Source organism: Hippopotamus amphibius, chromosome 11 (genome assembly GCF_030028045.1).
Source record: "Hippopotamus amphibius kiboko isolate mHipAmp2 chromosome 11, mHipAmp2.hap2, whole genome shotgun sequence".
NCBI classification, from domain to species: domain Eukaryota; kingdom Metazoa; phylum Chordata; class Mammalia; order Artiodactyla; family Hippopotamidae; genus Hippopotamus; species Hippopotamus amphibius.
Window position 1 is genome coordinate 19,778,946 of NC_080196.1, and position 27,595 is coordinate 19,806,540.

Sequence of the window (27,595 nt, forward strand, 5' to 3'; positions counted from 1 at the left end):
TGCCGACACCCACCCCCCACCACGCCAGTTGAAAATTGGGCTATAACTTTACAGCCAGCTCTCCATGTCTGTTGTTCCGCATCTGTGGACTAAACCAGCCTTGGATTGACTATTACTATAGTATGTATTTACTGAAGAAAAAATCCCCATGTGAGTGGACCTACACAACTTCAAAGCTGTATTGTTCAAGGGTCAACTGTACCCAGCTGAAATCTCCAAACGCCATGGCCAAAATGGCCGTTCCCTGAAAAAATTTCAGAGCATCCTCTATCACGGCCATAGCAAAACCTCAGAAAGGGCTTCTGGTATGCCATGTATGGCCTCCACTCCTCAGGTAACTGGATCAGTTGACCATCTGTATCCCGTTATTTGATGCTGAAGCCTTAAATTTTGGAAAATGTCAATGAAAGACAGTCACTGACAAGACAGGGTTTGTTATAGCTACTATTAAGTCAGGACAACAGAGTCTACACACATATGTTCTGAAAACCATTCTTTGGTTATACTACAGCACTGAGTGGCGTATACAAAGTGTGTTTGATAGACAGTTTATCTAACTTTTCACTATATGTTGGTTGCAAATACCTGATTCACTTTAAAATAAAATCAAAGCCAGCAAAAAAAGTGGTAAGCACTAGTATGTTTCTTTTTGGCAGATTTCCTCATAGGTGAAACAGGATGTAAGAATAAGATCTAAAATTATGAGCAGATAACTATCAAAATAATGGATCTGTAATTTAGAGAACGTTACCGTGAGAATCCTTTCAGAAGGGATGTTAATCAAAGGAGTTAAACTGAATGTGACAAAGATCTTGGCTTCCAAGCCAGAACAGATTATTCAGTTTGGGTGGTAAGGCATCTTTACTTGAAGTTCTATTTGAAGTCGAAGAGTTAAGAAGTTAGCTTCCTTTCCTTTCTTCCTTCCCTTCTTTCCTTCCTTCCTCCCTTCCTTGCTTCCCTCCTTCCTTCCTTCCTTCCTTCCTTTCCTTCCTTCTGTCCTTTCATCTTTCCGTCCGTCCTTCCTTCCTTCCCGCATGGCATGTGGGATCTTACTTTTCCCCGACGTGGGATCAAATCCGTGTTCCCTGCAGTGGAACGGAGTCTTAACCACTGGACCGCCAGGGAATTCCCAAGATAAAGCATTTTAAGATTCAGTCTTAGCAAAGCTTGAGATCACGAGATCCAGCGAGAACCAGATGCCCTGATTACTGACAGACGATTACAGCCCTCCAGCTGGAATCCTAACTCTCAGGCCCTAAAAATCACCATCCATTCTTCTTACCTGGTGCCAACTGGAGTTTACTTGACTCAAGTTTTAAAAGCAGTGAAGCAAATTGTTGTAGAATTTATCTGGTTTTTGTTGTAGGTGGTCCTGGTGGTGGAGTTGATGTTAACTATTTTTGTCATCTACCTGGAGCTGATCTGTGCAAGAGAAAATGCATTACATTAAGCATTTAAGCTTTTTTTTAAAAAAATTATTTATTGGCTGTGTTGGATCTTTGTTGCCGTGCACAGGCATTCTCTAGTTGCAGCGAGCAAGGGCTACTCTTTGTTATGGTGCACAGGCTGCTCATTGTGGTGGCTTCTCTTGTGGAGCAGGGGCTCTAGGCGTGCAGGCTTCAGTAGTTGTGGCTCAAGGGCTTAGTAGTTGCGGCTCACAGGCTCTAGAGCACAGGCTCAGTAGTTGTGGCGCACGGACTTAGTTGCTCCGTGGCAAGGTGGGATCTTCCCGAACCAGGGATCGAACCCATGTCCCCTGCATTGGCAGGCAGATTCTTAACCACTGCACCACCAGGGAAGTCCCTTAAGCTTATTTTGATTATTCATCTTGATGTCATTGAGCCATGGTGCCCATTCTGAAGGAGGGTATTTACGTTTTCTCCTGTCTTCCTCATTCTTGCCTTATACCATGGATTTTCCAAAAATGTAAACTTAAAATATCTCTTTCAAGTATAATACTCAGTGGGGGTTTTCCCCATAGTTTATTCTTTTACGATAAAGACGATTTGAAAATGTTACTCAACTTGTGATGACTACTGGAATAACATTGTGCTTAATAGTGCAATTAAGTACGTAAGACATTTTCCCACTTCCTCTTTTATTAATGCTATGAGGGGCTCATACCAGGTGCTTGTGTCAGTAAGCATCACGCTTCTGTGCCCATCAGCAGTAACACATGCTCTCCAGGTAAGATATTGGCTTGAAATTGGTACCAAGTGGTTTCATTCTTTAGACTACTCTTAAGAAAAGTGTATTAAATTATATCCACTGGTTAAAGAAGACATTCAAGTGTGAAATTTCACTTTCTCACCAGTTGCGAGATTAGTTACAATGAATAAAAAGTGGGCTGTTTTCTGTTTCCTGGAGAAAACACGACAAAGGAAGATCAAGATTTAATTTTCTTGTATCAAAAAAATTTATGCAGATCTGGAAAATAAGGAAACCAACCATATTCATTTAAAAATAGTACTCTACTGTGAGCTTCACAATAGTCTCATCAGTACAGCTCCCTGAATGTTTTTGTTTTAACATCATGATGCCATTTTAACTTTTATATGAAATGAGATTCTGGATATAAAAGTTAATGAGTGTGATGTGAATAGCTGGATTTAATATTGCCTTCAGTAGGAAATGTGGCGCCTCACTAAACCTCTACACATCATTTCTCCTTTTGTCCATTGATTTATTGCGGCTCTCTCAGAGTTATGGCTTCCACATACCTACTCTTCCTAGATATTAAAGACTGTTGCTCTCCAGCAGTCATCATAGGAAGGATTAGGTATCTCATTTTCTCAATAAGATTTATACTGCCTCAAACTTTTAACGAGTAGAGATGCACGGAAATTACTTTTTAAACTACAAATGTGATGATACTGTTTGGTTAGGTATTTGAGGGTATAAATCAATTAGTAATGATTAAGTTGGGTTCCCCTTGAGCATTGACTCAGCTGACATTCCGGTAGGAAATATTTAATTATTATAACCTAGTTCATTAAACAGGGCTTACCCATATCCATTTTAAAAGTGGACAGGAAAGCACAAGATGACACTAGGATATCTTGAATCAAAAAGGAAGGATGGACTCTAAATCCAAAGGGACCATTGCAAAGGATACAGAATCCAGATTGAAGTGGCTTCCACTGGGACACTGCCTGCAACCAAAACAGTAAGGACAAGAATAGTTTAGGATACATTGAATTAATTTTAAAAATCCTTAAGTCCATAGTAACGCTAAGAAAATAAAAGATGGTACAGAAGATTTTAAAAAGGGAAATTTGATCCTTACGGAGGAATGGTACCTAATAAATGTGGGAATAATGATAGAAAGTGACAGTTTTGTGGCTCCCTTGTATTCATTCATTCAGGCAAAGATTGTCAATGGTTGTTTAAAAATGGGCTCATCTGCAAAAACTGAAAGTATCACCTTTGCAGAGTTATTATTATCGAGACAAGGTACCTTTACAACTTAGCAAGGGACAAGGTACCTTTCCTGTGGAGCAATTGGGAGGTTCCTGCCCTATTGAAGTGATCAAATTTAGTGTCTCCAAGAGTGGGACAGCTTGATCTGGGTGCCACCTGTTGTGATTCAGTCGTTCACAGCATCACCCATTTAGAATTTGTGCTAAAAATAGCTCACCTGAATCTAATCATGGGGAACAACCAGACAAATACAGAATGTGGGAGAGCCTGAAACAACTGGCCTGAATTCTTCAAGAAAGTCAGTATCATGAAAAAGAAAGGCAGGATTGGGGGTGGTGAAAGGAGGGTTTGCTGGATAAAAAAAGAGGAGAGAGAGAACCATATACCATGGGTGAATTCTCCATTAGATCCTTCATCCCAGAGGGGCAGGGGGAGTGTTGTAAGACATCTGAGGGACCATTGGGGCAATTAGAATGTAGACCATAGTATGTACATAGATACTATGTAATTGCTATTAATTTTGTTAGGTGTATGTTTATGTAGGAGAATTTACTTCTTAGGATATTCATCCAGAAGTATTTAAAGGTGAAATGTCAGGATGTCAACAACTTTTAAATCGTTCAACCAGAGCTTTGTGTGTTTGTGATAGAAAGAAAATGGAGGAAATAATGTGACAAAATGTTAGGGAATCTACATGAAGAATATACTTGTATATATTATACTATTTTTGTGGTAGAGTTGAAAATGTTAAGAGTAGTTGGGGAGCAAAGAGTTAGGTGTATATATTTGAAGTTTCTTGGTTAGAGAAGTGGACACCAGTCCACGAACCACTAGGGTCCATGAGAAAGTTTTTATCCATCTAACATGAAATGGGAAAAATAAGGACAACAGAGAAAGCTTTCCAGGAACGTAAATGTATCTAATGTAAAGGCCTGTTCTTTATAATGGATTGTGCCCTCCTATCTTTGTGCCTAAATTCCCTTTATGGAAATGATGGTGGTAGCAGTGACAGATGTTCTCTTTTAAACAAGTCTGTAAAATCCAAGTGTGGGGGGAGCACTGGGTCAGTTCATTCACCAGTTATTGAATGCCCACTGTTTGCCAGGCTCTCTCCAGGCTCTGGAGCTTTGGAGGTGAGCAAGACAGCATCCTGGCTTATCCTTTCCACCTGAAGACGTTCACTTTGTTTCCCCCAAGGACGCTTGCGGACACAAGGGTGGGTGGGGAGTGGTCGCTTAAAGGAAACCTCCTGAATCAGTCTTCTAGGCATTTTCCTATTTCAGCCAAATTAATTCCGTTTCCCTCTTCTGTATTTTTGCGACACTGTTTAACATGTTTCAAAAAGAATTCTGCCATATGTTAAAAAGAAAAAAACTTGAATCACGTTTTTGTGTGTGTGTGATAAAGGACCCCATCATAAATGCTTTTGGCCATTAACTTATAAAAAGTTTATCTCTGCAAAAGTTTTAAAAAGTAAATATACTCGACTAGGCAACTGTCCATAGATGAAATCCTCGTAGGTGTGATGCTGTTTCTGCCTGTGGAGGCTGACGGAGGGCTGATGAGGTGGGAGCCAAAAGGCACCTCTGCAGGCTTTGGGCAGATTTGCCTAAATTGCTGTGTTTGGAGGTAAACTCTCTCATTTCCTTTTTTTTTCTAACTAAATGGCCTTTCTTCCTCACCCAGTTTGGGCCAGTTCTCGAACATCAAATCTGTCTCCATGCTCTTGTTGGAATGAATTGCTAAAATGGCTGGCAAAACATTTACATAGTTTTGTTAGCGTGAAATCCCATCCAGGTTCATGTTGAATTTTTTTAATCCCTCACACATGACTTTTGTGGTAAACAAAATGAAGAAGGTAGAAGCGGTACCAAGTTTTTGTTTTAATTTGGCTTCTTGGGCTCCTAAATGTTGAGATGGCAGCTATTCTTTCTATTATTATTATTATTAGTGATTTTTAGTTATTTTTTAAAGTTGGAGTATAGTTGACTTACAGTATTGTGTTAGTTTCAGGTGTACAGCATAGGAATTCCGTATTTTTGCAGGTTATATTCCATTGTTGGTCATCACAAGATAATGGGTATAATTCCCTGTGCTCTACAGTAAATCCGTGCTGTGCATCTATTTTCTGTATAGGAGTTTGTATCTCAAACAATATGAAATTTATTGATAAAATTAGAGCCTCATTTGACCTTTCCTGACAGTCTCACTCTTCTCCCCCTTTCTTCAGATACCACTGTCATGATTTTGGATGCTTTCTGTTTATTTTGTGTGTTCTAAACATAATGTATTCATAACAGTATATAGTGTTATTTTGTATGCTTTAAAATTTACATAAATGGCATCATACCATGTGTATCTTTCTGAAACTTGCTTTTTTCACTCAGTATTACCTTTTGAGATGTTTCATGTTGCTATCTGTATATTTCTCCTTTTAACTGCTATTCCATCATTTGAATATACTTCATTTTAGCTATCCATTTCCTTGTTTAATAGGCTTTTAGATTGTTCCCAGCTTTTTCGCTATTATAAGTCTACTGATAAATGCTCCCTTTCCACTCAGTTTTTCTCCTTGGGAATAGGAGAATGAAAAAATGACAGTATTACCAATGCTCGTAATCCCTGCCAGCTATTGAAGCCGTGTGGGGCCACTGATTGGTACTATACACCAGGCTCTGTGCTACGCACTTTATATTTGTTATCTCACTTAATCCTCACAACAGTTTATTTTACAAACTAGAAAACTAGGTCTGACTTTGCAAAAACATCCTCTTGGGAGAGGATGACCTCTCTATAGTCAGGAGTCCTTCCCTTGTCCTGACGGGGAGACATTGAAGTCAGTGTAGGTAAATGAGTCCCAAAAAGCGTGCAGGAGTGGAGAACTAATGATCTTTATTCTTTTGAAAAGTTGAAATGTCTGTTGCCATGATTTCCCTCTTCCTAGGAACTTTTTTTTTGCTTGCCTGTCATTTTAGTAGTTGAACCAATTGAAAGGTTCGTCACCTTCACTTATAATATCTTTAGGTGTGGATAATTGGGACAGAGTACTTATGTTGAATTAACCTTTCACAAAGAGAAAGTCTACAATTATCTATGCGGCTTAACCATCAGCTATAACCCTCGTATGTATGTATCCATAGTCACACCTTTAAGGAAGCTTTTGAGGGGATGTATAGTTAAGACTGGGGCAGGAGTGTTTTATTTCAGACAATTCAGGAATGTTTGAAAATACATTTTTAACTTTTTCTCCTGTCATTCAGCAAGGCTATTTCCAATCAAATTTAAGGTATCATAAAATGAGGTCTATTTGAAGAAAATTGCCTAATAAAATATGAAATTAGAAGTCTGGGGATTGAGACTTTTTCGGGACCTTGCTGATGGAAGCCTCTCCGATAAGCAGATAATACTGAGGAGGGTCGTCATGATGCTGGGATGGTTATGGGAAGCCTTTTACTTGTAAGACACCCCACTGTTTACCGTCACAAATTGAGGAGCCCTGTATTTTCATCCTGCTGTATATTGAGAAGAATTGACACACACAAAGTTAGGAACTTGAAGGAAAAAAGTCAGCCCCAGGTAGATGGAGTAGGTGGCCTTCCTCAGAGTGTGTTTTCAGGAAGTTTGGAAAAGATTCCCCCCATCTTCATACTTTTCTTTCACAAAGTCTGACATTGTACAATGGGACTTTTTGGGTTTTGTTATGTTTCCAAAAATTCTTTTATAAATTTTCAGAATATTAACCTACCCTAACAACTGTTAATAATGATGACCAGTGAGGTTTTAAAAATTCCTTAATTAATTAGAGATTTAATGTGAAATGTAAGGTGACCTAAATTCCCACTAAGGTATAATGTTGTGCCACTATAGATAGGTAACTGTGCTAGGTCCTGGCATCAGATCCTTGCCTGAAATGCTTTGGTGACTGGAGGGGGAGAGAGAACTCAAAGCTCCTGCTGCAGTGGGGAGGACAGAATGATGTAAAGACCCCCAGAAGGGACGCTTACATGTGCTCGAAGACACATTGTCCCCGCTTTGTTGCTGGGACTAGCCCCGTGGCTCAAGCACCAACACCTGCATGGAGTTTGCTGATGTCCATCCAGTGTTCTGTCTACCATGTGCCTTTGGAGCTGATGATGTCGCCATCTCCCAAGTGGGATTAATATTTTACGGGGTTGGTAGATGGCATTTTGCACGCACTTAGCAAAAGAGGTTATATCTAAAAGTTTCTGCAATTTTCAAGCTGCAATGTGCTTCTGCTTATGAAAAGCTAGGTTGGATGCCTTAAACTAATAATAGTTTGGCCTCATTCTTGCCTCATTCCTTTGCTATGAAGGCTTTTTATGTAGCTCTTCTGCTTATTTGTGTATGGTGTCTCTCCCTCCCCCTTTTTTGTAATGCTGTGGCTTTATCTCTTCCATTCATATTTTTTTTTCCTTTCTTTTTGCTGCATGGAGACTCTCTGCTGTACAAGTGTAAGTATTTTTTGGTGGCTCTGCAGATTCTGGCCGTACTAGTTTACATGCTTGTGCTCCATTTGCTTCTGTGCTGCCTGGCTGATCTCCCAAGAGACTGTAGTGTCGTCATCCATCTGTGGATCCTGAATAAAACAGGCAGCAGTTTAGAGACAAGATTGAATTTTACAAGATGGTTCTGCTTAGCAAAACAGGCGATGAATTTAAAATATTCCCAGCCCTGTGCCTGAAGGCAAGCAGAGTGTTGATGAGGAGGGTATAAACATTTAAGAGGAGAAAAGTGCTTCTTCCATTCATGCTTTAAAAAAAAAATTACTTAAACTTGCAAGGTTTTTAATTTCTGATTCTTGTCATATTGCTTGTTTCCCAGAGTTGTAGAAAATTGGAGTCATAATAGCATCTTGTATTAGAAGAATTTTACTAATCTGCTTTCCAACTGTTAGTGTGTTTTGTTTTTTTTTTAACTCAAGGAAAAGAAAAGTAAGGATTTGTGAGCTTGGAGTGAGCGTGTTGTTTATTATTCTTTGTGCAAACTTGGTAAAATGAACAAGGGAACGACTCCATCCTATTTTTCTGGTGATTGAAACAACTTAACTCTCATTAAAAAAAAAATAGTATGTCTAGGAATTGTGTGTTAAAAATGAGTTTAATAGGAAAAATGTGTTGTTTGTAGGGTTCTAACATTAGTCCTTAACTTATGGTAAAAGTGGATATATATCACTATTGACTACATGCAGAATAGTTATAATCCATTATAAAAACTGGATCAAATGAGTAAGATTTCCAAGCAGTGTAGACATTGTGCTGCTTTTGGATGCTTAGAGAATAGAGTCATGCATTTCATTCACTGTCTGCCACGATGGGGATTTATTGATGTTTGTGATATCAGAATAAGTCTATGTTCAGAGTTTTCCTTCTAAAGTTATATTTTAAAGGGTTTAACACATTGTTCCTCATATTTCTTGAGGATGTGAATATTGAAAATTACTTATTACTCATAAAATGCGGTTTTAAAGACAAAGTAATTTTGTGCAGGCCTGAAGTAGTAGTTGGCTGGGTTCATCATAATTGAGTTGTGAAGGGTCTCTCTGGCGTGTGTCCCTCTTCTGCTTCCACTGCTGGCCCCCTTCATCTGTTGGTCACTTTATAATTTCTCTGATCAGAAATACTTAGGCATTGACACATGTCCAGGAAGAGTAAACAGGGACTAAGAAATAGTCTGAAAAAATTAACCCTTTCATTTTGGTCTGAAAGGGGAAGAGAGTAAATATAAATCGGGATGGTAAAGCCAGATTCCACTGCCCCCCGCCCCTGCCACCCAGGATGCAGTTCATCTAACCAGCAGGTGTGAGAAGGGGGAGGCGCCAAGGAAGGCAGCAGGCGCGCAGATTACCCACTCCCGACCCGGGCCGATCGCACCCCGCCCCCCCCGTGGCGGCGACGACCCATTCGAACGTCTGCCCTATCAACTTTTGATGGTAGTCGCCGTGCCTACCATGGAGAAGCAGGAGGCGGGAGTGCATAGCAACCATATTTCTAGAGAAACTTACCATATGTGTTCCTAAATGTACACTTAGGTGGATCATCATAGCTCCTTCTTACGTTTCCTCTTGCTTTAGGTTTATGTGTAACCAGATCACGGGAGTAAGCCAGCAAGACTGAGCCACGTCCATAGTGTCTTTAAAACTGTTAAAGAAGAAACAGGTGTAAAGAAAAGAAAGAAGAAATATGAAGAAATAAAATTATTCACTTTTTTCTCCATTGTTATACTTAAACCCATATTTCTTCTTTCTCATGAAAGAAAAAGATTGTAACACAGGTCATCCATCAAAAGAAACGTTTAAGATCAGGTCGCGTTCTTAATACCAATTGCAAGCCCTGCCCATGTTAAGCAAGAGGCCGTTGGCCCCATCCAGACATGGCAAAACTTCAGAATTCACAGATATGTCAAATGTAAGGAGAGTTTTATACAAAATACAATTGGAAGTTACATGCTCTTGTAAAGAGCATATGAAATGAAGGAAAGCAATGAAAATGCATTAGAATGCATCTTTCTGATATTCAGATTTTGTGTACTAGGTTTTGAGGCATTAGAAAGCTAGACTAAGAAAAACTGGTTTCCCTTTGATTAATGTCAACCATCAAAATCCTGATGGTTTTGTATGTTTCTCAGCATGTCTATAAAATTAGATTGAGCTGAATGACCTGTTTATAGTTGGGCATCAGTTTGTAAATGAGTTTCTATCTTTTATATATGTTATGTATTATATATATTCTCTTACATATAATTCTATATGTATTTTTTTATATTTAAAATTATAATATATTTGAAATGTCATTATTGTCATATGTTTTTGCATGTATTTGGTATTCATTATAAAGGCTAAATAGGGAAACTTGACCCAGATTATTTTTTGCCCACAAATACTTTTCATTATAAAATCTAATCAGGAGTCACAGGAAAAAAATTTTGAAAGACATCTTCATTCCATGCATTTAAAACTTCTTTCCTATTTATCTGTGACTATCTAAATGAATTGGCTGGAAATTACCTCCCAAGCTACTTCTTGATCCTTTTACTTATCAAGGTTGTACACAAAGTGGATAGAATTCTGAAAAACTTTTTATGACTAAACACAGCATGTATTTTGGTAGTTTGTGTTTCCTTCAAAGTTATTTTCAGAGGTTTCACTTATGAATAAACCAGTCAGGCCACTTTCAGCCAACTGCAAGGCCAGTTTTGAGGAGAAGTACCTTGAAACTGGATGCCTTTCCAGTTGCATTGGATTGGTTGTGTTTTTATTGAACCTGCAAAGCCCGATGATTTATAAAAAGATTTTCCTCTGATTGTCTGCCTTTGACAAAACCTTGAAAGAACCAAGTCAGCAAGTTTCATTGTGTATTTCAGGAAGACCAGTCTGGGTTTAAATTCTATTGTTCATCATTTTTTATCTCCCTTTTCTCTCAGTAATAAATAATAGTAAAAGGATATTATTATTAAAACTGACATAAGATTGTCAAAACTGTAAAGCTGTTTGCATTAAAGGTTAATAGGAAACAATCTATTCTTTGAACTGAAGAAAGTTATCAACCTTGTGGATTTTTTTTTTTTTTTGAGAAAGCTTTAGATGACAACCTAATAAGTGAAGTGGAAGTCTACAAACTAAGTTCTTTCTAGCTGTTATCGCTTAGTTTACACAAATACCTGTTTCCAGTATCAATCCAGTTAACACCTGTAAAATCCATCCGTCTGTATATTGATCACAAGTGGTGAAGTTGGAGGGATGCTGGGCTGACCTTCCTAACTGGCTCTGTCCCTGGCCCTGCTCCTCTTGACCTGAATGGTGGTCCTTACCATCTCGATGACTCCATTTCCTCCTTGGAATTTGTGGAGGTGATGATAAAGGTCCCCTCCAGCTTTGATGTGAGTGATCCTGTTGAGGGAGAAGCTAATGTCTTCCTTAAGGTTTGCCTTTACATAATTAACAGTTGACACCAATGCTAGAAAAATACTCTAAGAAGTTTTGGCCATCGTTTGGGTTTTGGTCTCTTTTTTTCAAAGGACAAGCAGGATCAAGGATGTCTTACCGAGAAGTGACAGCAGATACAGACTTCTAAATCATGGCAACTTTTTCCTTTGGCCTTTGGCACATGGTCCTTGCCCATAATGTAAAGATCAAAATTTTTGTGGCAGGAGTGTGAAGGAAAACAGTTAAACTGTTTTAAATCATTAAGATGACAAAGAGTTTGGTGTCGCTTGCATTGATGTTGCTGTGATAATGGACAGTGGATAATTGTGTTTTCAATTTTTAGCGACTCATTTTTACAGTCTTTCATTCTTATTCCTTATGTGTTTTAACATCTTCATGTGCAGCTTGGAGTTAAATTCTCTATCGTTCATTGTTCCTTTTAGCTATAAAAATAGAGTTTAACTCAATAGGGCTAAGGGAAAGAAGAAGTTGGCTCTATCATTTGAGAAAGTGGTAAACATTTAGAAATGTCCTGGCTTCGTCTTCTCAGTCAGGCTGTCAGATGTCACTAACCATCCACTAAAGAAGTAAAGCAAATGCTGAGCTTAAAACAATTGATCCCAAATATTACCCCTGCCCGCCATGTTTCTAAAGTTTGAAAATCAAGTTTTTTGGGAATACCTAAGTGCTTTCTTTATTTTATTGCTAGATGACTCCTAAATCCAAAAGGAAAACTATCCACAGCCGAATGCTGCGGCCTGTTTCCAGGGCCTTCGGTAAGTGAGTGTTTTGCTAATACCAGCCATTTCCTTATAACTATGAAACAGCCCTCAGCAAGAACCTCGGACCACCTCAAAGATATTTCTTAGGGATGCTCTGAGTGAGTAAATGTTGAGAAGGAGCGTTAAGTGATTTGTGAATGGGTGTTTGCTATTCTGTGATAGACTCAAAATTACTTTTAGGAATTTTTTTTTATGCATCTCTATGCAGTAAGTTTCAGCCTGGGGCTTTGCTTTATTTTAGAAATGGAATTTGATCTCGATAAAGCCCTGGAAGAAGTGCCAATTCACATCGAAGACCCACCTTTCCCATCCGTCAGACAAGAGAAGCGGAGCTCAGGGTTTATCTCTGACTTGCCCTCTGAGGAAGGAAAGAAGCTGGAGCACTTTACCAAGTTAAGACCAAAGCGGGCTAAGAAGCAGCAGTCCTCGCATGCGGCGGTAGGTGGGCTGGAGGGGCCTCTTCTCCCCTCACCCTGTCCTCCTCCAGGGAAAGCTCGAGAGTCTTATAAGAGCTCATTGTGTACCTGAAAGCTTGTAGTTAAGGACAAGAGAACCTCTACGTGTGTGTGACATCCATGCAAAATGTCTCGCTTGGGGCTCAAGAGTTTTGGAAAAGACAACACTGTAAAGTTTTCAACTCTTTAGAACAGAGTTGCCCCTTGGAAGTCCTTTGAAAAATACCAGTCACGTGGGTGAGATAAACAGGCTACATCTATAAAGTTTTATAGTGTTTGGGTGTGAAAAGATGGAAAATAAGTACCAAAGAATTGATTTGTGATTGAAAATTGTTTGCCTTTGATTTTGGACTGCACCCATATACTCCCCCACCTCATGTTCTGCCCTGCTCTGGTGCCCTGGCTTTTGATAACCCACAAGCTTAGTGGTGGAGAGGAGGCTGTGGCTGGGAGAACCGTGCAGGCGGCGTGCCTCTCTGAGTCCTGCTCTCTCCTCAGGAGAGGATTGAATTGTTGGTGCTAAGGAGCCTTAATGCAATTGACCCCACGTCTCTCTCTGGTTAGTGTCTTCTCTCTCCTTTGCCGTCAAACTTCTTGAACAAGTTTGTCTGTGCACGTGGTCTTTCTTCCTCACCTTCCTGTCACACTGCAACCCACTACAATCTTCATTCTGTACCTACCCACCTCTGAAACTGCCAGGGTCACTCCTGACCTAATCCTGTGGACACTTGTCAGCTGCCAGCCTGCGTGACATCTCAGCAGTTACTTGACCCAGAAAGCTTCATCCTTCTGTGGCCTCTAAGCCATCACTCTCTTTTCTTTTCACCTCTCCGGTGATGCCTTTTCAGTCTTCCTCTGCCTGGCCTTTGAATGTATTATTTGTCTGGGTGATGCCCTCTAAACCTGTGGCTTCAGTCTCCACGTGGTTGACTGCTGCCCCCTCTGCTGAACTCTAGATTCAGATATTCACCTGCCTCCTGAACGTGAATGTCCCAGAGCACCTCAGGTTCAACAGATTCAAAACTGGGAGCCGTTCTCTATAAACCTGCTCTCCCCCGCAAGGAGCATCACCAGGCAACAAGCTACAAACCTGAATAGGATCCCAAACACCAGCTCCCTGCCCCTAGCCCTACCTGCTCCTCACCTTCCTCCTCCCTCCTCGTCATCCCTGCATCCCTCACCCTCATCCTGTTTCAGGCCTCCAGGGATGCAGCCTTTTTGTCACTGCTTCCTCTCTCCCCACTCCCACCTCCCATCCCCCCACCCTTAGCTCCTGGGTGGATTACTGCTCATCTTGCAGACTCCACTGAGGCAAGACTTCTCCCAGGAAGCCCTTCCTGTCTCTACCTCTGTACTCCCACACGGCTGGGGATGCACGAATCCGGGGAAGGTTGTTCTCCTGCACTAGTTTTTCACAGTGCACAGCCTGAGCAACCCTCCAAGGAGGCCCTGCTCCCCCAGTGCCTGATGATTTTACCCTATCACAGCCCTCGCCGTACAGTGTTTTCTAGACACGCTCTCCTCCTTGTGCATAAGCTCCTTGTAGGAAGGTGTGTGGTTTATTACCCATGGTTGTATACTGAGCACTTAGGATGAATTTAGAACGTAGCAGGCGTTCAGTACTCATTGGATGATAGGTGGATGACTGGAGTTGTAGACAGATAAAAGTCACAACCAGTTATCTGCATGGTCAGTCATTGGCTCATTCCAGATCCAGGCTGGATGTATTTGGTTGATTTCTCTTGTTTGAATATCTTGACATGGTTTCAAAAAAACAAAAGAGAAAAATTTTAGTAAATTGTTTTCTTTTTCAACTTAATTGATTTTAACTTTTTTAGTGCACTATATTATGTATTCTTCAAGGAATAAGTTTTTTCTCTTTTTAAAATAAGGGAGAAGCCTTTCAGATAGGGAAAAAGATAGCATCCCACACTCCAGATTCTACATGATTATGAATAAATGGTTCCTCTGGCTCTTTCCCTGTGGAGGGTCATTAGCAGTATAACTTGTACGTGACATGATGGTTTAAGTTTCCCCTTGATTAAGTCAGTGACCCAGGGAAAGAGAATGCTGTGATCTTTTTTCTTTACCCATTTGAAAAACCAGAAAGAAGGGAAGGGAAGAAAGCTGTGACAGAGTCTTGGTGGAGGAATGTATTTAGGTCTATTCTAGAGCGATTTTGATTTCGTCCACAGTGAAGCTGGGACTCACAGGGTTGGCACAGCCCATGCCGCTCCATCCTGGGGACCCTGTAGCACAAGGGTGAGTCCTAGGATAATGGGTTATGATCCTGGGTCTAAATAGATCTTCCCAGAGGCTTGGTGGCCTGAGAAATGTGCACAGCTTGCTCTCCCTTGGGTTCACAGTGAGTATATACCGCCTAATGGTTTCACAGAGCTTGTGATTTTCAAAGTGCTTTCACATCGAACAGCTCTGTGAAGCTGCCACACTGGCCCCATCGTCCACATTTTCTAGTGGAGGGTGAGAAGGCTGCGGTATTTAATAGCAACAGTCACTTAATATTATTGTTGTTTCAGTTTGGTTTTGATGAATTGAGTAGCCTCAGTCCACCCTAAATCGATCTTAGCTTTTCTAGAGCTTGTCCTTGACGCATAACGCCCCTGATGGGCTTTTCCAGGTGTCAGAACTCTCAAAGCCAAGGTATGGAGGCTGTTTTTACTTTTAACATTTCTAATACCAAATGTGTGTTTTTCCCCCCATACCAGCTCATTCTTCAATTTTTTGGACAACTGGGTGTCCTACAATTCAGTTCAATTCTGACCCCTCAGGTGAAGGGCTCAGGGGTACACTCACTTCAGCTACCAGTCCCAGGTTGCCTCCTGTACTTACGTCCAACCGACTTCATGGGAGGTTCCCATGCTCCCCTCTTGAAGTTAGATAATTTGCTAGAATGGCTCACAGAACTCAAGAGGACACTTTACTTACTTTTACTGGTTTATTATAAAGGATACTGTTAACTGAAATAAAAATACACAACATGAGAGCTGTGAGTTTCAGTTTTATTCGGGGACTTGCTGAGGACTACAGCCTGGGAGACAGCCTCTCTGAAGGCTCTGAGGAACTGCTCAAAGAGGCAGCGGGGGAGGTCAGCACGTGTGATTTTGGAGAAGGGGGTTCGTGTAGTCGAGCACACATCTTGCTGGAAGGTTGCTGCTAGTTGTGAGGCACAGATACCTCAATGATTTTAGTGTTTTTCTAAGTATGGGAAGATGCAAGAACTTGGGTTCATAAAATTTTCTCTTGAAAAGATTTAACTACCTGAAGGCCTATTCTGCCAGTTTTCCTGAGCACAGAGAGCCTCATTCCTGATCCTCGCCCTGAACTCCTTTCGGGGTGTGTTGAAGGTCAGAGACTGCAGTGGCTCATGGCTTAATTCTTGTAGAACCATATGGCAAGCGACAATCTTTAGTTGGCAGTTGTTACCCATAGTGACCAACGGGCTATAAATCAGAGGTTCCCACAATCCTTCTTGGGTTTGATTAATTTGTTATAGCAGCTCATGGAACCCAGATATTACTTACTGGATTATGAAAGGATATAACTCAGGAACAGCCGGATGGAAGAGATGCTTAGGGAAAGATAATGGGGAAGGGGCCGGAGCTTCCATGCCCTCTCCCACCACATCATGCCCCCTGCATCTCCACATGTTCACCAACCCAGAAGTTCTCTGAAGCTTGTCCTTTTGGATTTTTATGGACACTTCATTACACAGTCATAATTGATTAAATCACTGGCCATTGATTCAACTTCTGGGCCCTATCAGCTCCCTAAAGTGCAAGGAGTGGGACTGAAAGTTCAAATTCTCTAGCCACGGGGTTGGGTCTCCTGGTTCTCAGCCCCCATCTTTAGGTGGGTTTCAAGGTCACCTCATGAACACAACCAAAACACCTTTGTGGCTGTTACCAGTTAGGAAATACCAAGGGTCTGGGAGCTCTGTGCCAGAAATGGGGATGAAGGCCAAGTAAGTACTTCTTACTATAAATCACTATACCACAGCCATCTTCATAACATAGTCAGGAGCTCCCTCTCCTCTGGAACAGTTTGCATGCAAGATAGATTTTCTGTTCCTCTCCCAGGAAGCCACCTGGGCCTGATGTGTTGTCTGTGTGCATGTAATGCTGATATGTAGATGTTTTTAAACTAGGGATTTGATTTATTTTGTTACAGATCTGTTGATGAAAAAAATTAATCAGTAGTCAATCTAAAAAAGAAATGGAAAATTTTATTTCAGCCAGCCTGCGGATTAGAACCCAGAAGACAGTCTTTTAGAAAGCTCTGAGGACTTTTCTGCCTGTTAGAGATGAAAACACAGTTATATAAGTTTTTGAGACAAAGGGTTATACATCAAAGGATGTACTGAGAGTTTACACAGTCCAGACCTGCATGAACAAAATGAGAAGTGGGTCATCCTGACCCTTTACAAGATTAAGAAGGAAGGTTATCTGGTCAAGGAGGTCTGCTTAAGGCAGATGCACAACACACTCTAAAGGGGAAGGAAGAGGTCCAAAAGGGCAGAGAAAAATTTTATGTTTAAATTTTTCTCGTCTTGCCATAAAATATGAATTTTATTTCATCAGATCTATTCAGGTTACCTAATTCTTCTTGAGATCACTGTGGTAATTTCTATTTTTCTACGACATTGTCCACTTAGTCTAATAGTTCAGTTAGTTGTTTATAGAATTCTTATAAGTTTTTAATCTCTTCTGTATCAAAAGCTGTGTCCCATTTTTCATTTCTAATATATCTTAATGCCTCTCTCCTAATTTTACTAGTCTTTTTCAAAGAATTAGCTTTACCAGTCCTCTCAGGTTCATTAATTTTTGTTTCTCTCTCTCTCTCTCTTTTTTTAATTTTCTTTATTTTACTTCCTTTTGGATTCCTTTTTTCCTGACTTGATTGCTTGGCTGTTAATATTCCATGTTTCTCACTGTCTAATATACTCATGTAAGATTTCATGATTATTCAACTCAGTAATTAGCACTCTTTGGGTTTGTTGTTGTTGTTGTTCAGTCACTGATGCACCAAATTGTCCTTCCTTCCTGCCCATCGTTCTCCATCCGGCCTGTGGAGACATTATGAGAGATCTGGCAGCTGCCTTGTCAAAATCCAGGTGCACCACCTACAGCGTCGCCCTGGTGCATTCATCTTAATAATCCAGGCAGAGAGAGAACAGAGGGTGGTCTGAATTGTCTCTATTCTTCATAATTACCGGCTTATCTCCTAAGCATTCACAAATTATCCTATTAGCATTTACTTATACACCGGAGGTGTGAAATGTACCTTCTTTATTTCTCAGATACCAACAACAGCAATTTCTGATTTTTTTTGCACAATCCTTCCTCTGGGCACAGATGCAGTCAGTTCCCACCAGCTCAGGACTAAGGTTTCTGCTCTCCCTTTCCAACAGCTATGCTCCCCTTTCGTCTGAAATTTATTCTCCTTGACAGAAAAGACCAAAACGAAATGGAATTTTGAGAGCTTCTGATGTCTGTATGTCCTTTCCTTTCCTTTTGCTGGAAATTGAGCTAAAACAGCATGTGCGTTTGGCCTTGAACTCGTCTAACAAATCCCACGTCATTTAGCCTTCAGCTTTTCTGCTGCTCTTCTTACAGGCTGCTGACACCTCTTGCTGTTAACAGATGCATTTTAAGCTACATCTTGCTCAAGGTCTCCCAGCGATATTGGACTTCTCTTAATCTCTCTACTCCTAGTCTCTTTATCTCTAAAATGACAGGGTTGAACTGGGGCGGGGGGATCTCTAAGGTCCTGTCCAGCCCTAAAAACTGGCCTGTCCTGCAGGACAGGAAAGCACACTGCTTTGTTGAGCCCTGTGTGCCTCCACCTCTGAAACCCACTGGCGGTTCTTCATGTCCCCAGAGACCTTTTGTGCTAGCTGTGGATTGTTCCTAAGCAGGAAAGAAGAAAAAGACTGAAAGGAGAAATTATACTAGTAAAAAATTTTTTCCCCTCAAAATGGGAAGAGGAATTTGAGAGGCAGCCTCTGAGTGGAAGTGAGGGTGCCCTGGAAGGAGGCCCCATGTTAGGACCATGTGTCCTGCGGTCACATTCTTCTTATCTATCAGTCAGGTGACTTGTGTGGGCACCGCTCACCCTCTGAGCCATGGTTTGATCCGGGACTAACCAAAACCTGGGATAGAACTGTCCTTTTCAGTTCAAAGGGTAGGTGTAAAGATGAAATAAATACACACTTATGGAGCTATCATTATGGTAGATTCCATCCTCCGTTCTTTTACAAAAGGAAAAATGACACTCCAGGCAAGTTCTGTGCTACTTTGTCTTCCGTAATCAAAACAGGCGTTATTCAGTGAGCTGCTTTCTCTCCATAACTGAATTCTCAAACCTGGCTGACGCTCCGCTCTCTTGAGATGCTCAGGAAAGCCTCGCTCCACGAGAAAGCACCATTCAGACGAGAGGTGTAATTGTTTTCATTATTCACCTTTCACAGGGTTCTTGGTCTATTACCTGTTACCTGCTCACTTTTCAGCATTTCACAAATGTGAACTCAAACACACAGCTCATTTTCATAATGGACGTTGCCCGTGAATGGAGTGGATGATTGTTTAAAGCGAATGATGGGTCTTTTCTGTAAACAGTGCCTGTGCAGATGAGAACCAGGTTCCCCCAGAGGCAACTTGAGACTTGCAAATCAAGATTACAGAAAGGAACTTTCCCACTGCTCTATGGCAAAACATCCGGACCGGATATCGCAACGGCATGGGAATCTGTCCTATGCCCAACAGAATGTGCAAGATACATGCTCTTTCTCGATGGCCCACAACCTACCTGTGTGAAATAGTAATACGCTATTGCAGACAGAAAACCAGGCATGTTACTGAATTCAGTGTGAGTTGTCCAGTCAAAGAAAAATGCTAGATTGATGAATAATTTCCTATAGCTTCTCACCAGCTTCTGTCCTGAAACCCAAACTTTTGACACCTGCCCCTGGATTTCCACAGCACCGCAGACAACACTGCCTGAAGTTGGACTCATCATCTTCCCCAAAACGGATCTTTGATCTGTGTTCCCTAGAATGATGCCCTCATTCACCCAGCCTGGAATCTCCCACCCCATCTTAAGCAATATCTTTTTCTTCTGGTTTCCCTAGTACTTACTTAGTCCCTCATTGCCTCCAGATTAGACTAAACAATTCATTTTTGTTCCTGAACAGATTTCCCTACTTATAATCCCTGGCTTCTCCAATACAGCCTTCATGCTACCCCAGAATCATCTGACCAAAATACATTTTGGGCCATGGCAATTCTTTGGGGCTCCCTCTCACCTACAAAGTAATTTCTGCACTTTTTGGCATAGGATTCAAGGCTGTCCACTGTCAGTCTTTGTATTATTAATTGGAAAGTATTCACTCAACTAGAGATAATGAGAGATACTGAACCAAAAATGACTTAAATCATGAGAAATACTTTATTTTCTCACTTAATAAGAAATCCAGAAGTCCTGGGATCCAGGACTGGTTTATTCAGCACAGCGTGAGCACCCAGGTGGTTTCCACTGTTCTGCTTCGTCATCCTTAACGTGGTGGCTGTTGTCCTTAGGCTTGCTTCCTCTTGAAGTCCAGGGGCTGCCACAGCTCAGACATCACATCATCTCTCCCATGACCATGCAGAAAAAAAAAAAGCATCCCTTCCGCTTCAGGAAAACTTGCCCATGAGCCCCCTTATATCTCATTGACCAGAATTGTGTCACATGCCCATGCCTACCAGTCACAGGCAAGGAGATAGAGTATTTGACTTGAAATGTTCAAATAAATATTACATCTTGTAATCGGGGTTCTTCCAGAAAGAAAGATAGGAAGCAGGTGGCGGTGGGGGGGTGTTTAGAGTGGTCACTTTTAGTGTCTGCTAGGGTTTATACTCAGCAGTTAACTCTGTCCATAAACCTCAGGCCCCTGGCCACTGGAATTATAACTGTCCTCAAAAGTTAGTGTGTGTGTCATTTTTTCATGCGCTCTCTCTTGCCTTACCAATGTGCCCGCAATGCCTTCTTCTGCTTCAGGAACACACGACTCTTCACAGCCTGTTAGGTTCCAAACTGCTTCCTTAATCCTCCAGCAGGCTTTGTGTTTATAGAGCAATTCTCACTTTTGTTTCTTTCTACCCTTGTTACAGTTGTAAGGTGACTTCTATTCCAGTAGAATATAGGGGCCCTATTGTCAGTCAGTCTTGTTCTTCCCAGGGCCTTTATCACAGTGCCTTGAATCTAGCGAGTCATGTTTGCTGAATTAAGTTGAATGTAAATTAATATCATACCTGTTTGGTTTGCAGGGCTGTGCTCCCACCATAGCCTCCCAAGATGGTGAACAGAACGGTCTTATGGGGAGAGTGGATGAAGGTGTAGATGAATTTTTCACCAAGAAGGTGACCAAAATGGATTCCAAGTGAGTTCAGTCATTTCACTAATCATACTATTTAATTCACATTTAAATTACTAACAGTTACAAATTAAACTTAGTACATACTAAGGCTCTTTTTAGTTCATATAAATGTATAAAATAGACACATGTTACAGGAGTTTACCAGTTTGCTGTTTTGCAAATGTGATCTTCAGGCCAGCAACATCACTGTCGACGGGGAACTTGCTAGAAATGCAAATTCTCAAACCTCTACCCCAGACCCACTGAATCAGAAACTAGAGGTGGGCCCAGCCGCCTGTGTTTTAATAAGCCCCCCTGGGTATACTGAGGCACCCTCAAGTTGGAGAACCATTGTACTATTCTAAATCAGACCACAAAACCTCCCCAAGGTATTTTTATTATGGCTTCATCACATTCACCTGGGTCTATCTAGGACAGTGGGCGTTGGTGGCTGAAATTACTTATAGTGGACCCTTGAACAGTACAGGTTTCAGTGGAATGGGTCCACTCATTTGTGGATTGTTTTCAGTAGTAAATACTGCAGTACTACACAGGCCACGGTTGGTTGAATCTGCGGATGTGGACAAACTGTGTAAAACTTCTGACTCTGAGTTACATGTGAAATAACCCCCTCACTGTTCAAGGGTCAAGTGTAGTTTTAAATTCCCCTTGTTCATAATTTGATATATCCGGGGGCCCCACATCAGTGGTAAATGGCACAGCTTTAACAGACAGTGTCAAAATGACAACAGAATTAGTGAAGAGGCTTCAGAGTTAGCTATAAAAAATGCTCTCTGCATTTTCTTATTACCAAGATGGAGTTTCCTTAGAAGACAGTTCAATGGTACTTTTATTAACAGCTTAACTTGGAACACTCCAGCCTTTAAGCATGACTTGTACCAAGTTATTTAATCCCCAACTATATGCAGATCCGTCCCCAAATACACTCTGAATATGGATTTGTGTCTGTAAAGTATTCTTCACCTTGAGATCAAATTTAGAAACGAATTTAAACCATCCTGATAAGCTGAGGGTGAACAAGCCGGGCACAGGGAAGGAAGAAACGGGTCCATTCTATACATCGATGTGCCTTATCTTGCCTTAGCAGGATGGTGAGGTGGGAGTAAGTTAAATTTTTATATCCATAACAGTCTAACTTACTGAGTGTTATAAGCTTTAGGACCCAATTATTTGTGTTCTTTGACACTGGCCTTGAAGCTTGGCATACTGGGGAAAATTCTATCCTCCTCTCCGTCAAGATCCAACGTAAATGTCATTTATTCTTTGAAGCTTTCCCCTGACTGCTCCTCCCCCACCCCCCTTAAGTTATTTTTTTACAGCGTGGGGAAGAGATGAACATAGTCTCAATGCAAAAGATTTAAGCAATACCAACAGAAACTGAGCCAGATGGGAAAATCCCTCTTATCGAGGGATTGCTTTCAAGTCTTTTCTCTCCATAGAATGCTCGTCTTCACAAACAATGCCTGAGTCTTATTTTTCATTGTAACTTTGGTGTCTGATGCAGCCCACAATGTATAATCTGCCCTTAGTCACTACTGGTTGAATGAATCAAGACAGTCTTGGTCTGTACCTGTGTGAACAGATAATATTGTAGGCTCTCCTCGTGGCAAGCTTTGGAAATTGAGATCTGGTTAGTGGAGAGGTCTGTGCACCTCAGGCCTGGTCCGTCTGTGTCATCACTCCCAGTGTGATGTCCTCTGCCCTGAAAGCTGCCTCCCCCTTTAACAGGCTCTGAATGAAAGTTGGGCAAACTCTGGAAGGTGTAAAACCCACTTTCTACAAAGATCCTACTCTAGGAGGATTCTCTTCATGTTCCAGTGCACAAATAGAAATAGGTACATCCATTTTCATCAAATAATGATGGAATTTGCTAGAAGTTGTCATTTGTTTCATTTCATTATATAAAAACAGGTCATTGTCAGTTTGATATGTGGAGATCTAGGCATAGGTCAAACCATCAAGTAGTATGAAGGAAGTTTGAAAATCAGTTACGTGTGCTCCTCATAGTTTGAAATGTCAGATGTTCTTCAAGGCTTTTTTTTTTTTTAATTTATGTATTTATTCATTCATTCATTCATTCATTCATTCATTATTTATTTATTGGCTGCTTTGGGTCTTCGTTGCTGCCCGAGGGCTTTCTCTAGTTGCAGCAAGCAGGAGCTACTCTTTGTTGTGGTGCACCGGCTTCCTGTTGCAGTGGCTTCTTTTGTTGTGGAGCATAGGCTCAAGGCACAGGGGCTTCAGTAGTTGCAGCACATGGGCTCAGTAGTTGTGGCTCACAGGCTTAGTTGCTCTGTGGCATGTGGGATCTTCCCAGACCAGGGACTGAACCAGTGTCCACTGCATTGGCAGGCAGATCCTTAACCACTGTGCCACCAGGGAAGTCCCAAGGCTTTTTATTTATTAAAAAAAAAAAAAAAGAAAGAAAAAGATCCTATTTCTTTGCCAATTCCCTATTCTTCAGAGGCAATTAATTCCTATTCCTTTGGCTTTTTATTTTTTATTTTGCATCCATATTTCTTACTAACCTTTTTGTTGTTGCTATTTCTTATTTTTCAGCTTTAGATAGTAACCATAACTGTTGACTTCTTACTATAGAGGAAGATAATTTAGCTCTTCTACAGTCTGACCCTACTGTGCACCAAATGCATGCAGGCAAACTCGTATACACACACACACACACACACACACACACACACACTTTTCCTCTCCCCTTTATCTTATTTAGTTATGTCATAATTGTTGGTTACATCAATATTTAATGTTTACTTCATTATAAGCATGTAAATATTCACAGCTGAGTTGTACAGTATATTATGATTAATTTCCTTTCCTGTATAGCTTTTTATTTTCCCTGGAGCTAATAATTGTCCCCTTTTGCATTTGCTTAGTTTTGTGTATTCCTATCACTGACATATCTCCTAAATCTCCGTAAAGGTATGAATTTCCTCTCAATTTGCTCAAGTCTTCTCAGTTTCATTTTCCTGGGCATATCCTTCTTTGCTGTCTGACTGTCCCAGCGTGACCTCTAGGCCTGGTCCCCTGCTGTTCTCCTGGGATCTCCCCCAACTCATTCCTGTGTCTTTTTTGTTTCCTTTGGCCGGGTCATCATCTTCCTTATTACTTCACCCTCTTGTTTTGGTGTAGCACCTCCTCGGGTTGCTCCTTAGAAAGGAAGGGCAGGAAATGAGTTTCTGAAACTTCTATGTCTTGCATTTTGGTTAATAGTGTAACTAGATATAGAACTCTAGATTGGAATCCAGTTTTCTTTAGAATTTTGAAAACCTGATCCCATTATCTTTAAGCTTCTAGTATTGCTTTAAGACTCCAATGTCATCTTGAGTCCTGATCCTTTGTTTGTGGCTTGTTTTTGTTTTTCCTCTTCTCAGGAAGCATTTGGGATCTTTGCTCTGTTCCTGGTATATTGACATTTTATGATGATACACTCTGTGTGGGTTTTTTAGTTTTGTTAAAACTCATTTGGTAGGCACTAATGAGCCATTTCATTCTGGAAATTTGTGTCCTTTTTTTCTGGAATTTTTCTTGAATTATTTCTTTCATAATTTCTTTGCTTCCTTTTTCTCTATATTCTTTTCCTTAAACTTCCATTATTCAGATTGTTTCCTTTATTAATCCACTAGTTTTTTTTTCTTTTTTTTATTGTTTTCTATTTTTTCATTCTTTTTCTTACCTCCCCCCGCTTAAACTTTCTGCACAATTTCCTCTTCCAACCTTGAGTTTTCCACTTCTGCTATCACGTTTTTCTATTATTCTTGTTTCAAGGAGTTTATTAACATGTGTATCCCCTGTACACATGAGAGATCGAAGAAGACTGTATAACTCCCTGCCGCCTTAGATACCATCTTCAGCTAAAGACAGAAGAAAGATGGGGTTGGGGACAGTTTGGGGAGGTTATCATGAACCGGATAAACAAGGGTAAGGTGGTTATGCAGGTTTAAGTCCCTGCCTTCCCTGTTGATAAATTTCTAGGGATTTAGTGATTCTATGTTTTCCTGGTATAGAAAGGAACACACCGTTACAATGGAGATTTTCCTTAGAAATGTAAATTCCTCTTACCAAAGGGTAACTACTCCATTTTTAGAGCTTCTCCTATGTCTGCTGTTCCTTAAAAATAATCAGCCTAAAATAACCCGGTGCCAAAGGGGCATATTTTGGGGTGACACGTTCTGCTCCCCTTCACCTGAAATCCATTTGCTTCTGGGCTCCCCTGCTAATGCTTCAGGAGTCAGGGTCTCCAGATGTGTTAAGTCAGTTTTCACTCCTAACTATTTTGGCTTCCAAACTGTTGTTTTTGCCTTTTCTCCCCTCTGGGACTTATGCCTTTTTCCTTCTTTCTTTTTGTAATCCCTTGCTAGGATTTTCCTGGGGACCCAGGGAGGCTAAATAGGTATTCATCCTTCCAGCTTCGAGTGACAGGCAGTGATGATACCTCCCACTCAGCCCACAGCATTTACACTTTCTCCCCACCCATTTCCTGACAAACCTCCACCAAAGCTCACTGCTTTCTCATGCTGCTGTCTCTTTCCGAGGTGTTACATTTAAGCAAGAATCCAGGTCTTGGTTTGAGTTGAGCACTAAGGGCAGGATTTCAGATGTTATCTGACTATGGAAGGATTGTAGGGTCTTACGGGGAAATCTGGCCCTTTCCAGGGCCTTATTTAATAAGGCAGTTGCCCACCTATCTCTTGAGTGGAGCACCTTTTCTGGAAGTTCTTATGAGTGGAGAGGCACTTGACTAGAGCATTTAAACATGAAAAACTCATCTCTGCTCTCAGTCCTCCCATTGACACCTTCAGATTCTCATTCTTAATTTATGTGTGCCTCAGTTTCCTCACCGGTGGGTATGATGATGTGGGAACGGGTTCAATGTTCCTTTCTATTTCCAAAGTCAGCTTTTTAAAATGCTTCAGAATGGTTGCTGTATAGGCAGCAATCTCCCTATTTCTTTTTTGATTGATTCTTGCTGGAACTGTAATTACAGTAAACCCAACAGGATTTGTTCTTGTGAATCACAGGAGATGGTCAGCAAGAGGCTCAGAGTCCCACGAGCTTAGTGAAGGAGGAGACGAGAAGAAAAAACGAGACTTTCGGAAAAGTGGCTTTCTCAACTTAATCAAACCCCGGACCAAATCTGAGCGGTCACCAACGGTCCTGATGACAGAGGAACTCTCCTCCCCAAAGGCGGGCGTCAGAAGTCCACCTGTGGACGCCCCCAGGAAGGACACGAAGCCAGCTGAGCACAATGGCAGTGCTGAGCGGGTAGAAGAGATCAAAACACCCGACTCCCTAGAAGAAAGTCAAGGGGAAGACGCGGGGAAGGTGGACCGGAGTGATAGCAAGGGCAGCCCACAGGGAGGGCGAAGGTACGGGGTCCAGATGATGGGCAGTGGGCTTCTGGCGGAGATGAAGGCCAAGCAGGAGATGAAAGCCAAGGCCGCTTGCTCGATGAAGGTAAGGGAGGGGGTGGGGTCTGTTTTGACTTGGTTGCCTCTGTTGTTTTTGCCTCCATTTGGTTTTTATGGGCAAGACAGGTACAGAACAATAACCTGTGGGTTAAATAAAAAACCCCAAACATGACTTTTTCCTAAAGAACCCAGACCATGAGGGTATGGCCGTGTTTTCCTGCTGATGCTAGGGTCACGCTGTCCTGGAGAGCCTCAGTCTTGGAAGGTCAGGCAGTGGCTGATGGTCCACAGGCCTTGTCTTACCTGCTCAGGTGCTCCTGTGTGTGTCATAGAAACATGTGACAGCTGTGTCAGGGACATCCTCCACTCTGGGGACCGAAAGACTGTTGAATCCAAATGGAGCCCTGAGGGCGATTGGAGATAGGAAGGCTGTCAGAGGCAAATAAAATTACTGAAACCAGATTCTTATTATATCAAGGGAGATGTTTTTTCAGTTATTTCAGAATGTATGTCCTTTTCCAAAGCTGAAAGTTCCTTGCTAAATTCCAGGTTTAAAAGTCAAAGTATTCTGTTAAAATTTATCGAGTACTTGACCATTGAGATATGTTGTCTGTTGCTACGAAGAAACACTTTATCATTTAAAAGTTGCTGAGGCCCCCTCAAAATCTGACTTCATGCATTACTTATTTTTGAACCCCTTTTTAAAATATAGAGTGCATATTTGTTTTTCTTCCCCTTTTACCTCTATTTTTTCCTGCATCTACTTAAGGACTGTGTTCTTACTGAGATCACTAAGATGAATATATTCATGTGTAACCCAGGTTTTGGTTTCTGTGCACTATCTGAGCTCTTTTATGTTTGTAAAACTGGGTTCTCTAATGAAAGCAAAATCACACATCAATTTTGAGTCAGAATAAAATAGTTCATCCCAGTGAACCCTGGATTTTTAGAAAGTAAATGGTTAACTGTATACCAGGACATGGGGGGCTGTTTTATATATTACTTCTAAATAACTGATTTTTCCATTAAATCCTATATCCTGCATGATTTTACACTGTTCACCATAGTTTTTCCACCAGCACCATTGTCATCTAGCAACTTTCTGATTACAGATCCCTCCACACTTATTAGCCCAC

The 27,595-nt window shown here is 41.1% G+C and overlaps 1 protein-coding gene across 5 annotated transcripts in view; it reads left to right on the plus strand.

Moving 5' to 3' along the window:
* CARMIL1 (capping protein regulator and myosin 1 linker 1) overlaps positions 1-27,595 on the plus strand; it is a 303,069-nt gene that overhangs the window by 260,278 nt on the left and 15,196 nt on the right. For all 5 annotated transcript variants that reach the window (XM_057699574.1, XM_057699573.1, XM_057699569.1 and 2 more), the window contains 4 exons: positions 12,072-12,138; positions 12,386-12,582; positions 20,924-21,036; positions 26,070-26,505. In XM_057699574.1, the coding sequence (XP_057555557.1) occupies positions 12,072-12,138; positions 12,386-12,582; positions 20,924-21,036; positions 26,070-26,505 (813 nt within the window). The remainder of the gene's footprint in view (positions 1-12,071; positions 12,139-12,385; positions 12,583-20,923; positions 21,037-26,069; positions 26,506-27,595) is intronic.